This window comes from Mercenaria mercenaria, chromosome 10, assembly GCF_021730395.1.
Source record: "Mercenaria mercenaria strain notata chromosome 10, MADL_Memer_1, whole genome shotgun sequence".
In the NCBI taxonomy this organism is placed as follows: domain Eukaryota; kingdom Metazoa; phylum Mollusca; class Bivalvia; order Venerida; family Veneridae; genus Mercenaria; species Mercenaria mercenaria.
This window is the reverse complement of record NC_069370.1, coordinates 79,065,001-79,079,593: the sequence shown is the minus strand read 5'-3', so window position 1 is coordinate 79,079,593 and position 14,593 is coordinate 79,065,001. Positions and strand designations below refer to the sequence as shown.

Below are 14,593 nucleotides of genomic sequence, written 5' to 3'. Positions count from 1 at the left end.
GTGGTTGTTCTGCAGTGGTACGTGTTGGTGGTGGTTGTTCTGCATTGGTACGTGTTGACTGTGGCTGTTCTACATTAGTACGTGTTGGTGGTGGTTGACCTGCATTGGTACATGTTGGTAGTGGTTGTTTTAACATTGGTACGTGTTGGTGGTGGTTGTTCTACTTTGGTACGTGTTGGTGGTGCTTGTTCTGCATTGGTACGTGTTGGCGGTGGCTGTTCTACATTGGTACGTGTTGGTGGTGGTTGTTCTGCGTTGGTACGTGTTGGTGGTGGCTGTTCTGCATTGGTACGTGTTGGTGGTGGTTGTTCTGCGTTGGTACGTGTTGGTGGTGGTTTATCTGCATTGGTACGTGTTGGTGGTGGTTGTTCTGTGTTGGTATGTGTTGATGGTGGTTGTTCTACAATGATACGTGTTGGTGTTGGTTGTTCTACAATGATACGTGTTGGTGGCGCTTGTTCTACACTGATACGTGTTGGTGGAGGCAGTTCTCCATTGGTACATGTTGGTGGCGGTTGTTCTGCATTGGTACATGTTGGCTGTGATTGTTCTGCATTGGTACGTGTTGGTGGTGCTTGTTCTGCATTGGTACGTGTTGGTGGTGGTTGTTCTACAATGGTACGTGTTGGTGGTGCTTGTTCTGTATTGGTACGTGTTAGTGGTGCTTGTTCTGCATTAGTATGTGTTGGTGGCAGTTGTTCTGCATTGGTACGTGTTGGTAGTGGTTGTTCTACAATGATACGTGTTGGTGGCGCTTGCTCTACATTGGTACGTGTTGGTAGTGGTTGTTCTACATTGGTACGTGCTGGTTGTAGTTGTTCTGCGATGGTACCTGTTGATGGTTGTTTTTCTGCATTGGTATGTGTAGTTTGTGGTTGTTCTGTGGTGGTACGTGTTGGTGGTGGTTGTTCTACATTGGTACATGTTGGTGGTGGTTGTTCTACATTGGTACATGTTGGTGGTGGTTGTTCTTCGTTGGTACGTGTTGGTGGTGGTTGTTCTGCATTGGTACGTGTTGGTGATGGTCGTTCTGCATTGGTACGTGTTCTGCATTGGTACGTGTTGGTGGTGGTTGTTCTGCCTTGGTACGTGTTGGCTGTGGTTGTTCGGCGTTGGTACGTGTTGGCTATGGTTGTTCTGCGTTGGTACGTGTTGGCTGTGGTTGTTCTGTGTTTGTACATGTTGGTTGTGGTTGTTCTTTGTACGTGTTGGTTGTGGTTGTTCTGTGTTTGTACGTGTTGGTTGTGGTTGTTCTGTGTTGCTGGTTGGCGCTGGTAGTACGTGTTCTGCGTTGTTTGTAAATGTTGTTTGTATCTGTTCTGCATTGATGGTATGTGCAGTTGGGTTTTAATCTGAGGTGCCTGTACACGTTGGTGTAATCAGATCAATGCCAGACACTAGAACAGTGGGATGGACCCGTAGTCTCAGTATTTCCTTTGGAGCTTGCCTTTTAATGTCTTTTTCAAGGGTGTTTGCCTCCACATGTACCAGATTGCAGGGCCTTCTTCCAAGCAAGATCAGAAAGTCTGTTGTTGACAGTGGTGGAAGTAGCTCTACAACTTCCCGCTGAAGCTCAGGCATGGTAGTTAAAGGTGCCACCTGGAATGTGATATCCTCTCGTCTACCTATCAGATAGAAATTGTTTCAGTAGAACATAATTATATATCCGACAATTTTTAAGTGGCTTGCATTATCACAGGATATGCTAGAAAAAAATTTCTACAATATAGAATTTGATTACATCATAATGTTTTAAAACATCGCGATATACATAAAGAATTTTGCCAACGAATACAATATGGTCATGCGCATTGTTTTGTTCATATATCATGAAGAAAGGGCCATAAATGTGGCCTCTACAGTGTTAGCAAGTTTTTATATGATTTGAGTGGTGACCTAGTTTTTGACCCCACATCATCCAGTTTCGACCTTGGCCTAGGAATCATCAAGATAAACATTCTCACCAAGTTTCATGAAGATAGGGTCGGGTCATACATGTGGCCTCAAGAGTGTTAACAAGCTTTTCCTTTGATCTGACCGGGTGGCCTAGCTTTTGAATCCAATGACCCAGTTTTGAACTTGGCATAGGAATCATCAAGATAAACATTCTGACCAACATTCATGAAGATATGGTCATAAATGTGGTCTCTAGGATTTTTACACGCCTTTTCTTTGATTTGACCTGGTGACCTAGTTTTTGATTCGAAATGTCCCAGTTTCGAACTTGGCCAGAGATCATCAAGATAAACAGTCGATGCAAGTTTGTATCAAATCAAAGCATAAATGAAACCTCCATATGACTTAAAGGGCCAAAATAGAAAATCTTGGGCAGTAACTCTAGAACCCATAATGGAATCTAGCCTAATTTCGAAATGAACCAATATCTTATTTTGGCTTAAGTTAAGTGTGGTTAAAATCAAATGTAAAATGTCACTTCTGTCGTGTTCACAAGGTAAAAATTAATCAATTTTGGCACTTTCAGGAGTCAATTAGGGGCCGTATCTCAGGAACCTGTGATTGGATCAGACGGATTCATTATGAAATACAAGATCTATAAGTGTTAAAGATGTATTGCAAGTTTGTATAAAATCAAACCATAAACGAAGTCTCTATATGGCTGCAAAAGCCAAATTGGCAAATTTTGGCCCTCTAAGGGGCCATAACCCTGGAACCCATGATGGGATCTGACCAGTTTTCGAAAGGAACCGAGATATTATGCCAATACAAGTTGTGTACAAGTTTGATTAAAATCAATTGCAAAATGTGGTCTATTGTGTTCACAAGAAATTGTGGACGGACGACGGGCAACGCCGACGGACACAGAGCGATCACAAAAGACGTGACAGGTGAGCTAATAAAAGTACCAGTAGAATCTTATAAAAATAAGCTTATAATAGAGATAATACTAGTAGTTAAAAGCCGATGTGAACTAATGGTGGAAAAAGAACATTTCTTGTGTATTCAGAATTTTATAATCGCAGTTGTTGACGAAAATCTAAGGGATGGCTTTCATGGAAGAGGATGATGCAAGAATCAAAGTAAAAAAGAAACTTTTCAAAACAGACAAGGGCAAGCGAGACTACGCAAGAAGAATGCCAATAAATGTGCAAAGATCAAGTTGTGCCAAACAAAAATGATACCTAGAAAGTCCGAAATTATTGTTAACGCATATGTTAATTGTTTCAGTACTGAGCACTTACTGACTGTATAACCATCAAAAGATTATGCATAAAGGAGTGATGATAGCAAGAACAGTCATCGACACAAATAAACGTCAGGAAGCAGTCTCCCTAAATGTTAAGTCTACCCAAAAGCCTTTAAAGCAATTTCAAATCGTCGTTTGTTTGAAAAAGGGACAAGCGCAATGGAACAGTCTAGCGACAATCATGTCATTAAAACTTCAGACCCTCTAGATTCTATCAAAAAGATTCAAAAGTTCACAAGACTACGCAAGCCAAGATACAAAACAATTGCTTTAGTTGAAAATATGAGCTAGATTCCAAGTGACGTCGTTAATAAAATATGTAAAATGTTTAGTATATTTAGATGACAACATTTTCTAGGGAGAGAAGTTTCACCCAGACAGCAGTACTAGACAAGTACTAGAGTTATTTCAAGAAGTGTGTGTTTCTAGGTCATATTATTTTGTAACAAGGTTGCCATAGTCACAAAATACGCCTGTCGGGAGCTTGTTAAGCTGTCATTCTTGTATCTGACCTTTGACCTCTAAGTGTGACCTTGAACTTAGACCTAGGGACCTGGTTCTTGTGTGTGGCACTCCGTCTCATGATGGTAACAATTGTTCCAAGTTACATCAAAATCCCTCTATGCATGAAGAGGAAATGCTCCAGAGAAAGTTGTCATTCTTGTATCTGACGTTTGACCTCTAAGTGCGACCTTGACCTTAGACCCAAGGACCTGGTTCTTGCATATAACACTCCGTCTCATGATGGTGAACAATTGTTTCAAGCTACATGTACATCAAAATCCATCCATGCGTGAAGAAGAAATGCTACGGAGAGTCATTCTTGAATTTGACCTTTGACCTCTGTGACCTTGACCTTAGACCTAGGGACCTAGTTCATGCACATGACACTCCGTCTCATGATGGTAAACAATTGTGCCAAGTTACATCAATATCCTTCCATGAAGAAGTAATGCTCCGGACAAAGTTGTCATTCTTGTATCTGACCTTTAACCTTTAAGTGTGACCTTGACCTTAGACCTAGGGACCTGACTCTTTCGCCTGACACTCCATCTCATAGTGGTGAACATTTGGCTTTAAGTGTGACCTTGACCTAGGGACCTGGTTCTTGCGTACAACACTCTGTCTTATAGTGATGAGTATTTGTGCCAAGTTATATCAAAATCCCTCCATGCATGAAGAAGAAATGCTCCAGAGAGTCATTCTTGAATTTGACCTCTAAGTGTGACCTTGACCTTAGACCTAGTTCTTATGCATGACACTCCGTCTCATGATGGTGAACATTTGTGCCAAGTTGCCTCAAAATTCCTCTATGCATGAAGAGGAAATGCTTTGGACCAAGTTTGTGGATGCTGCCCACTCACCCATACGCATGCCCGCAGACAGGAGTATAAAGATGGATTACGCGTGACCAAAATAAATCTAGCAGTGCGAAATTGGTGTGGACCTAGCTAGATCTACTGAGAAGTCTTCAGTTCGATCCATTGTTGAAATAATAGGTAATTTTAGAAACAAAAAGGCTATGATGACCCTGGATCACTCACCTAAGTAATGTGAGCTAAATGTTTTAAATGTCAAACTGATGCTAAAATATTGAGAAAGCAGGTCAGCAGGTCACATTCATGGTCACTGAAAGTCAGTTTTAAGATCGGTGTGCAAAACTATATTATGTCATCCACATTTCAAGGCTGTACCTTAAAAAACAAGAAATTAAAGTCAGTAAGTCAAGGTCACAGTCAAGTGACCCCTAATTACTTGGGTTCATCAGGTAATCATAGTTAAACAGTCTAAGAAATATGATCAGACTGACAATGTTTTAAGAATTTTGCTCTATGTAAAACAAGAGATCCACGGGGCATGGCCTCTTTTCACCCCAGGAGCATAATTTGAACAATCTTGTTAGAGAACCACTAGGCAATGCCACATACCAAATATGAAAGGCCTAGGCCTTGAACTTTCAGAGAAGAAGATCCTATATAGGTCTATGTAAAACTTGGGACACCATGGCCAGGGCCTCTTTTCAAACCAGGGTAGATGATGTCACATCTAAGCCTTGCAGTTTTGGACAAACATCGGAACCGTTTGTAGACATATGCATGTGAGAATGTCTGTGATAGTAATGTCACTTAATTGAGTTCAACAATCAGAGCTACAGATCAGACACAAAACATGACCTACATGTCTTTTATCTCTGCAATATTGACTTCCCAGTTGCAGACCAGAATTGAAAAATTACCAACATGCCAATTGTGACCTCTCACTTGCTGATCCGGTACAAAAGATGACCTACACATCTTTTATCTGTGTGATCTTCACCTCTCACTTGTAATTTTTTTTTACACCAATTTAACAGTTAGGAAAGCTCGTTCTGATTAATATGTATTTATTATGTCACTGATTTTGTGTTAGGTGAATTCAGTGTCCGATAATATATACTGGCTTCTAACTATATCAGCAACATAAATCATCAAATATTCTTTAATTTTAATTTCATAACAAAAAAATAACTACAATACATAAAACATACTTGAGCGTGTAGTTTTTGCAAGTAAATATATTCTAATATGCTTGTTACTGTTAAAACATGCTCAGGCTAACGTGACGTCACATTAACGGGCGATGATGTCAATGTTTTAGCTGCGACATTTGTATATTCTTTTTAAAATAAAGGGGGTATTAGTATCGAAATAATGTATTAGAGCAAGATGATGTTTTACTTAAATCAGTACACTCAAAATTGGTTATACATCAGGTTGGGGAAGGTATCAAATTTAGCTAATTTAGCTATTTATAGCTAATATAGCTATATATGGCTAACAATTGAACAAAAGAACTGCACGTTTCCATTAATTACTTTTAAACTGTAAAAAGGTGCATATTAGTTACTTGCGTATTAACTTAAGTTGGCATTTGTAACATTTTAGAGAATTAAAATAAAATATTTTCCAATGCTTTTTTTTTTTCAGAAATAATTTCAATTTATCCTTGCATCACACAAAGTAAATTATCAGATAAGTACACAAAACAAACATTATTTTCACAATTTTGCTAATTTTCAGCTCTTCTTTCCTAAGCACTCTTAACACATCTATGAAAATATGTTCAGAAAGTTGTGATTTGTGAAAGATCTGTGATATCACACATGTTTTATAGCTGGCATGTATAATGTGTAAGCAATCCAAGGGAGGTGAAAAGAATTGAATGTTGATTTAAACTTGCACATTTTTCATGGAAATTCCATGCAATAATACAGTTACACATGATTTCCTCCTACCAGCTTAATATCATATATAAACACTGCATGGTCATCACATTGTTGTTAGGCTAAGACAAGTTGTTTTTGTTTTCAGTGTTTGTGTCAACAATAACTAACTGACATTAATTGCAATTAAAGAAAATTGTGCATACTTGTAGCACAAGCTAAACAATCAAAATTTTATGTAATATCAAAATACTTTGAAATAGATCTAGTAATGGGCAGAAAACTACCATTCAGGGGATGTTAAACTTTGATTCAATTAACATTGGCCTTAAAGTTACTCTTAGTGTTTAATACAGGCTATTGTGGTTACTGGAACAACTGGGCTGAATACTCCAATTAAACAAAGCAATTAACAATAACTGCATCGGTAAATGTTGTACTTGATTGATCAGTTATGTGTAGAAAATTGTGTGAAATAGATGGACACAGTGACAGGATGCTCATATTAAAAATATGAGCAAGGGTGAGAAAAATATACATTTCTTTTGTTCACTTTTTAGCCATATGTAGCAATATTAGCTATAAATAGCTAAATTTGCTAAATTTAATACCTTCCCCAACCTGATACATCACCAGAATAATTCACTCAGACTACGTCCTCATGAAATTATTCCATGAACATATAACCTGTTTTTCGTTTATTAATAGCATAATTATTACATTATTCCTAAATTAAAAGGTATTTGTTCTAATTAAAATGTTGTTTGCATTCTTGTCCATTCACATTCTGTTTACAGGGGAATTAATTTTCCAGGTATAAATAACAATTTCATTGTACAAATGTTAACTAGAGAAAGGACTCAGCTCTCTGCATGTAACTGTAACTACACAATGTACCATGGTTGATCACACACTAAACAACAAGAAGACCTTGTTTATTTTATTAATCGCTGGCACAGCTTAAATTGTTGGAACTTCTGTCATACAGTTTTGTCTCTCAAAAGAGGGACTAACTATTTTCCTGCTTGTTCTCTTCAAAGAAAATCACTGTATCACAAATTCATTTCAAGATTATTTATCACATCACTAATCACTATCGTTTGGTTTCTCTGGCAATTTCAGTCCAACAAGGTTTGCTGCTGATTCTACAGTTCTCTCCCCTCCTCCTTTATAGGTAGCATGAAGCTCCTGAAAAAGATATGTAGCATTTTTATTAAGATCTTAAATGTGTTTCTTTTTTATGACTTTAATCCAATATAATTGAAGAAGGGATATATTCACAAAATTAGACAAGTAGGAAATTAAACTGAAATACAATTTAAATTAAGGTCTTCTTCACAGTGTCAAATGTATGCCTAAACATGTTAAAACACGCATTATTATAAAATAAATTAGTTATGTATTTGTATATACAAATCAAATTTCTAAACTCTGTTGCAACATCCTCAAATATGACAAGTTCAGCTGCATTCATTTTGAGACTTATCACTGGCTGCAGCTTGCAAATATGTGATAACCACCCAGAGAAATGCATAATGGCCAAACTTAAATGGCTGTGAAAAACTATTCTTTAGACGAGAATTGCTGGCACTGTGGTCCAACCTGCAAACCACTGCTCCACTGACTCCCTAAGATGTGTTGACAGGTATGGCATAAACTTACTAAAGCTAGCCTTCTTTATTCTATATAAAAAATAACAGGACCCTTTTTAAAAGTTTGTAAAAAATTTTTTCAAGAACATTGTCAGTGCTTAGTAATAACCAAAAGAAAAGAAGGAATTGTGTTTAATGCAAAAAAATATTTGATTAAAATACTATCAAAATGTCAAGCACAGACTTGCAATAAAATAGCAAAGTTACAACAGTGCAAAACAAAACAAGAGTGCCAGAATGTCACAATATACGCCCATCACAGCAAATTTCTTTACTCTAGCACCTGTATTTGCAAATGAATTTTAATTTTGTGGTTGTTTAGTAATCATTTTAAGTCTTTTGTTTTTCTAAGTCCACAAAAAAACTCCTTACCAGGTAGAGATACCTTAAAATGCACCTAAAATTTGAAAGTAACATCTATGTTGTACCACAGAAAAGTGGTCTTGGTTTTTCCCTACGGTCAATTATAAACAAGAGCACCACCTTGCGGGTGCTGACGCTCATCTGATTTTTTTTGTATAATAGAAATATTGTCCTACCCATGATTTTCTAAGTCTAAAAAGGGCCATCACTCTTGCAAAAAGCAGGATAGAGTTATGTTTCTTGATGTACAGTGTCCACTTATGATGGTGAAAAACTGTTGCAAGTTTTAAAGCAATAGCTTTGATAGTTTATGAGAAAAGTTGACTTAAACATAATATTCAACCAAGAAAATGATTCTTCTAAGTCCAAAAGGGGCAATAATTATTGCAAAAAGCAGGATGGAGTTATGTTGCTTGCTGTACAGGGTCAGCTTATGATGGTGAACAAGAGTTGCAAGTTTTAAAGCAATAGCTTTGATAGTTTAAGAGAAAAAGTTGACCTAAACATAAAACTTAACCAAGAAATCTGGTATTTTCTAAGTCCAAAAGGGGCCATAAATCTTGCAAAAACAGTGTTCGAAATTCACGGTAGTCCGACAGCCCGTGGCTACCAAAGTTCAGCTCGGGCTACCGATTTTCCACAGGTACAAGCCCGACTGGGCTACCGAATTTTCCTCATTTGTTTAAAAAAACATGCTAATTAAACGAGTACTGCATCGAGATTTTCCAAACTGAGAAACGCCTATGGAATTATTGGTTTTTGCACTCTTACTTGTTGACAATCAAACACAGTGTCAAAGACGTAACCGCAGCGCTAATTGGCTGAATACAAACACCTCTACACGGGTGGTAAACGCGCAATCCAATTCCCACTGGGAATACGCTAAAAATGGGTTGCGCGACTTCCGGTGCTGGTGTTGCGCATCAATATATACAAAATCGAGGTAGGTGGGTTTTTGTTTTTGTAAATAATTACACATTTACGAGTGCTTTCGAAAAAAAGCAAAATGCTATTCGACACAAAAATGAATACGGATCATATGTGTGAAATACCAACTTATTAATTTAAGAATCAGCTCTGTTATCACGAAAACTCTGATGGCTCGAGCTGTCAAAAAAGCATGGAATCATGAAAAATGCAAATTTTCTAACTCTTGCTTCCTTTCTGAAATGTGACGCTTCGAATGGTCAAACACGTGTAAAACAGTCATGAATATTACATACACTTGAATGAAATGTTGCCTTTGGGGGAAAGATTGCAAAAAATAATCGGGAATGGGGTTGCGCCCCGGGAATGGAGTTGCGCGTATACATTATAACACATTATGATGTATATGAGCAACTCCATTCCCGGTGCGCAACCCCATTCCCGATGATTATTTTGTCAATTATGCCCCCCGTAAGCAGGATTTGAAAAAAATAAGTTTGAATTCGTTACTTTATAACAGTTGAGTTATCATAAAAAGCATCAGATGTCCTCAGATTAGGCATATGAGGTCAGAAACTGCCATTTTTGTTGATTTCATACTTTTTTCTCACGTTTCGTGTCGCCAGAGTTTTTGTGATAATAGAGCCGAATCATAAATTACAAACCAGATATTTTTACACATATGATGAAATTATCAAATCTGTGTCGAATAGCATTTTGCTTTTTTCGAGAAAATTTATACTTGCCTCATACTAAAGCAAAATCATAACTTCACATACCTCAATTTCGTCTTTTTTTTACGCGCAACACCAGCACGGGACGTTGCGCAACCCATTTAAGCGTATTCCCGGCGGGAATTGGATTGCGCGTTTACCACCCGTGTCTAGCGTAACGGATAATTTGATTAGCTTTCACACTTCTCGCGAAAATCTCACAAGTACCTGCAGTAGGCGGAGCTTAAATTATGCTATCAGCGTGTGTGTAAATGTGTATTCAGCACTTGGTATTACATCTTACAAATTGTCAACAGTCCGAGTTGCAGTAATTGGCGAGTGCGGATCCTACAAAATCGGGCATAACAGTTCAGATTTCGTTTTGGCAAGGAGTGTCATGTCCGATTCTTTTGGACTCTGACGATGCTGATCTGGACTGGAGTATTTCAAGTTAAAATGTTTCAAAAACATGTAGATCTACTGTAATCTCTGTATGTCTTTTTTATTACTTCAAACATGCATAGAGAAACAAAATGTTATATGGTGCAAAAATTATGTATTTTAAGGTGTTAAAGTTCGGGCTAGTGAAATTGGTGTCGGGCTTGGAAATTTCTTAATCTGGTAGCCCGATCGGGCTATTGGATTCAAATCTGAATTTCGTACACTGCAAAAAGCAGGATGGAGTTATGTTTCTTGCTGTACAGGGTCAGCTTATGATGGTGAACAAGTGTTGCAAGTTTTAAAGGAATAGCTTTGATAGTTTAGGATAACAGCTGACCTAAACATAAAACTTAACCAAGAAAACTGATTTTCTAAGTCCAAAAGGGGCAATAATTCTTGCAAAAAGCAAGATGGAGTTATGTTTCTTGATGTACAGGGTCTGCTTATGATGGTGAACAAGTATTCCAAGTTTCAAAGCAAAAGCTTTGATAGTTTAGGAGAAAAGTTGACCTAAATATAAAACTTAACCAAGAAATCTGATATTTTCTAAGTACAAAAGGGGCCATAAATCTTGCGAAAAGCAAGATGGAGTTATGTTTCTTGCTATACAGGGTCAGCTTATGATGGTGAACAAGTATTCCAAGTTTCAAAGCAATAGCTTTGATAGTTTAGGAGAAAAGCTGACCTAAACATAAAACTTAACCAGGCAACGCCGACGCCGACAACCGCTCAAGTGATGACAATAACTCATCATTTTTTTTTCAAAAAATCAGATGAGCTAAAAAGTTACAACATAAGTTATTTATAATAACAACTAAGGGAAGTTAATCTTAAAAAAAAAAAAAAATCCAAAAAAAAAAAATTGTAAGTCCACACAAAAATCTTTACCAGGTAGAGATTGGTCAAAATACACCTCAAAGTTGGATGTAGCATGCATGTTGTACTACAGAAAAGTGGTCTCCAATTTTCCCTATGACTAGTAATGAAAAAGTTACAATATAAGCTATTTATAGTAACAACAAAGGGAAGTAATTCTAAAGAAGGGAACTGCACATGACACTTCTTCTCATGATGGTGTATAATTGTGCCAAGTTACATCAAAATCCCTCCATTCATGAAGAAGAAATGCTTCGGACAAAGTCATTCTTGTATCTGACCTTTGGCCTCTAAGTGTGACCTTGACCTTAGACCTAGGGACCTGGTTCTTGCGCATGACAATTCGTCTCGTGGTGGTGAACATTTGTGCCAAGTTATATCAAAATCCCTCTATGCATGAAGAAGAAATGCTCCGGACAAGGTTTTCATTTTTGTATCCTTTGACCTCTGTGACCTTGACCTTAGACCTAGGACCTGGTTCTTGCGTATGACACTCCGCCTCGTGGTGGTGAACATTTGTGCCAAGTTATATCAAAATCCCTCTATGCATGAAGAAGAAATGCTCCGGACAGTTTTCATTCTTGTATACTTTGACCTCTAAGTGTGACCTTGACCTTAGACCTAGGGACCTGGTTCTTGCGCATGACACTCCGTCTCATGATGATGAACAATTGTGCCAACTTTCATCAAAATCCCTCCATGCATGAAGAAGATATGCTCCGGACAAAGTCATTCTTGAATTTGACCTTTGACCTCTAAGTGTGACCTTGACCTTAGACCTAGGGATCTGGTTCTTGCGCATGACACTCCGTCTCATGATGGTGAACAACTGTGCCAAGTTTCATCAAAATCCCTCCATGCATGTAGAAGATATGCTCCGGACAAAGTCTGTGGACGCCGCCCGCCCACCCATCCGCCCACCAGGGGCGTTCCCATAATACGTCCCGTTTTTCAAACGGGCGTATAAAAAGGAAGCTACATGCATTTGAATTATGAATCTTCCTTTTTGTGTCACTTTCCTATTTAGTGCCTGTAAACATTCTGACATGGATGACAACAGATTAGCAATTTGCTAATCTGTTGTCATCCATTCCAACATGACCAAAATTATTTTCCTATTTAACAAAGAAGACTGAAACTGTGTATTATTATGCAACAGAATCACAGTTTGTGTAGCATATTTATTACCTCATAGCATCACAAATCATCATGGTGTGCTAGAAAGGAATTCTATACAAAACAGGCCAATAGTTGGTGAAGTCATAAAGGAGGTAGATAGTTATCTTTGATATTGCATTAGAATCGAAATGATATATCTCAGTGATATTGTCTTGAACAAAATGTTCAAATGCCTATTATCATATCATTTTGGGAGATGTTATTTATATTTCTTAATTCATCAGAACAATCTCTGTTACCTTTTCGCAAAAGTACAAGAATAAATTCCCCTTTACATTACCTCATGTTAACAATATAAGAAACACTGAAGTGTAGTGTAATTAAGGCAGGTTAAGTTTGACTTTTTTATGACAGACCGGTCTTACCTCATGTTGTTTGACACTCCGTACAAAGCACAGGTATGTTCTAGCAAGGTATTCCATCTCCACTTTATTCCGGCATAATTTCTCTGTGGTTAAATGGTGTTCATGGAACTGCTTCCTCACATGCTGATAAGCTGGGCTGTCTGCTAACTTTTCCTAGGAAAAATAAAAAAAAACAATAGAAATATTATTTATTTTTAAACAATCCTACCTTAAGGAGTGATGCACTTTTCGTGAACAGACTCAATGAAACCAAACTTTTTGATGGAGACTTTGTGCTCAGGTGAGCTAAAAATTGAAAGAGGACTTTATGAGGATGCCACAGATCCATCAAGCAGTTCAAGAAAAAGTTGTTTAAAGGTTCTTTCTGTTTTTAGCTCTGGCACTCAGACTGTCAGTCCCTAAAATGACTAAGTAAAGCACAACCATTGAGCAAATTTGAGAGAGAACCTTTTAAGGATGCTACAGACCAAGTTTGATGATGTTCTTTGCGAGATGGTAGACATCCCAGAGAAAGAGAGAAAGAAAGAGAGACCCCTAAACCGCACAGGACCACAGTTTATCAACTTTGTCAATACAGGAGAGAAGAATTCTATAAAATCAACGAGTACTGGCATTCTACATGAACTGGGAAATGTTGGTAGACCTTAGGAAGAAACTGAAGTTCCCTGAGGAAGTGACCCACACATCCCTCGGCCAGACATAGTTATGTGGTCCAGGTCTCCAAAGTTAGTGCAATTGGTGGAATTTACTGTCCTTTGGGAGGAGATAGCAGACGAGGCGTACAAGCTCAAGACGGGAAAATACCTGACACTTATAGAGATAGAGGTTGGAAGACATGGGCCTTCCCAGTAGAAGTTGGATGTAGAGGCTTTCCATCACAGTCACTGTGGAGAATGCTGGGAGCAGTGGGCATTAAAGGAAGCCCAAAAGACTGCAGCCCACACTCTTGGGAAAGCTGCAGACAGAGCGTCCAGTTGGCTCTGGCTACAACGCAATGAACCAACTTGGCAGCCAACGTAGACGAGGTAGTGACTGATCAACACTACCTGCCCTGCCTTACCTGCCCCGCCATCTAGAGGGTGTTCCGAAATAATGTGAAACATCTAGTGACAGATGGAGACTTAGCCGAACTAATCTGACGCATACAGTTTGTTTTATATTGTGACGGTCAGACTGTAAACTGCAAACTGCGGTGGCTGCAAATGTCAGAAATTAAAAAGCAGCCACTCAGCGACAGTAAGCTTGTCTAATGGAGACTCGGCTGACAACGTCTACGTTCGGCAGTATAACTGCATTTACATGTAACAGCAACAGAAGCTATCTGTCTGTTTATTTTTCAAGGGAGATTTGCCTTTGAGAAAACACCTAATTTTATATCAAGCTTACACTAACAAAGGAAGTTTTTAAGAGGCAAATGAAACAAGTTACAAATCTTCATTCGCGAAAATAAATTACAAATACGTTTTTCAGCTATTCTAACGTATTGCCCTTGAAGATATATCTACTGGCAAATTAGAGCTGTTTTAAAGGTTTAAATATATTGTTAAGAATACCTTTGGATAAACAGATCGCAGTTCACGAAGCAATGATCTGTACAAGGTCAAAATTTGCCTGGAGGCTGCCATGACAGTCTTGATCTCTCAAACGCTTAAAATCTATTGAGAAAACTA

At 38.1% G+C, this 14,593-nt stretch overlaps 2 protein-coding genes across 2 annotated transcripts; both read right to left on the bottom strand.

Annotated features, from left to right (window-relative positions):
• Positions 1–74: 74 nt before the first annotated feature.
• Positions 75–1,325, bottom strand: LOC123560137 (uncharacterized). The gene has a single exon (XM_053517012.1). It carries the CDS (start codon positions 1,323–1,325, stop codon positions 75–77), a length of 1,251 nt encoding a protein of 416 aa, XP_053372987.1.
• A 4,352-nt stretch (positions 1,326–5,677) lies between these two features.
• Positions 5,678–14,592, bottom strand: LOC123561188 (protein FMC1 homolog). The gene is made up of 3 exons (XM_045353429.2): positions 14,477–14,592; positions 12,924–13,076; positions 5,678–7,595 (listed from the first exon to the last, which is right to left on the bottom strand). The coding sequence occupies exons 1-3, from the start codon at positions 14,546–14,548 to the stop codon at positions 7,494–7,496; spliced, it is 327 nt and encodes a 108-aa protein (XP_045209364.2). The 5' UTR covers positions 14,549–14,592; the 3' UTR covers positions 5,678–7,493.
• Position 14,593: the final 1 nt, after the last annotated feature.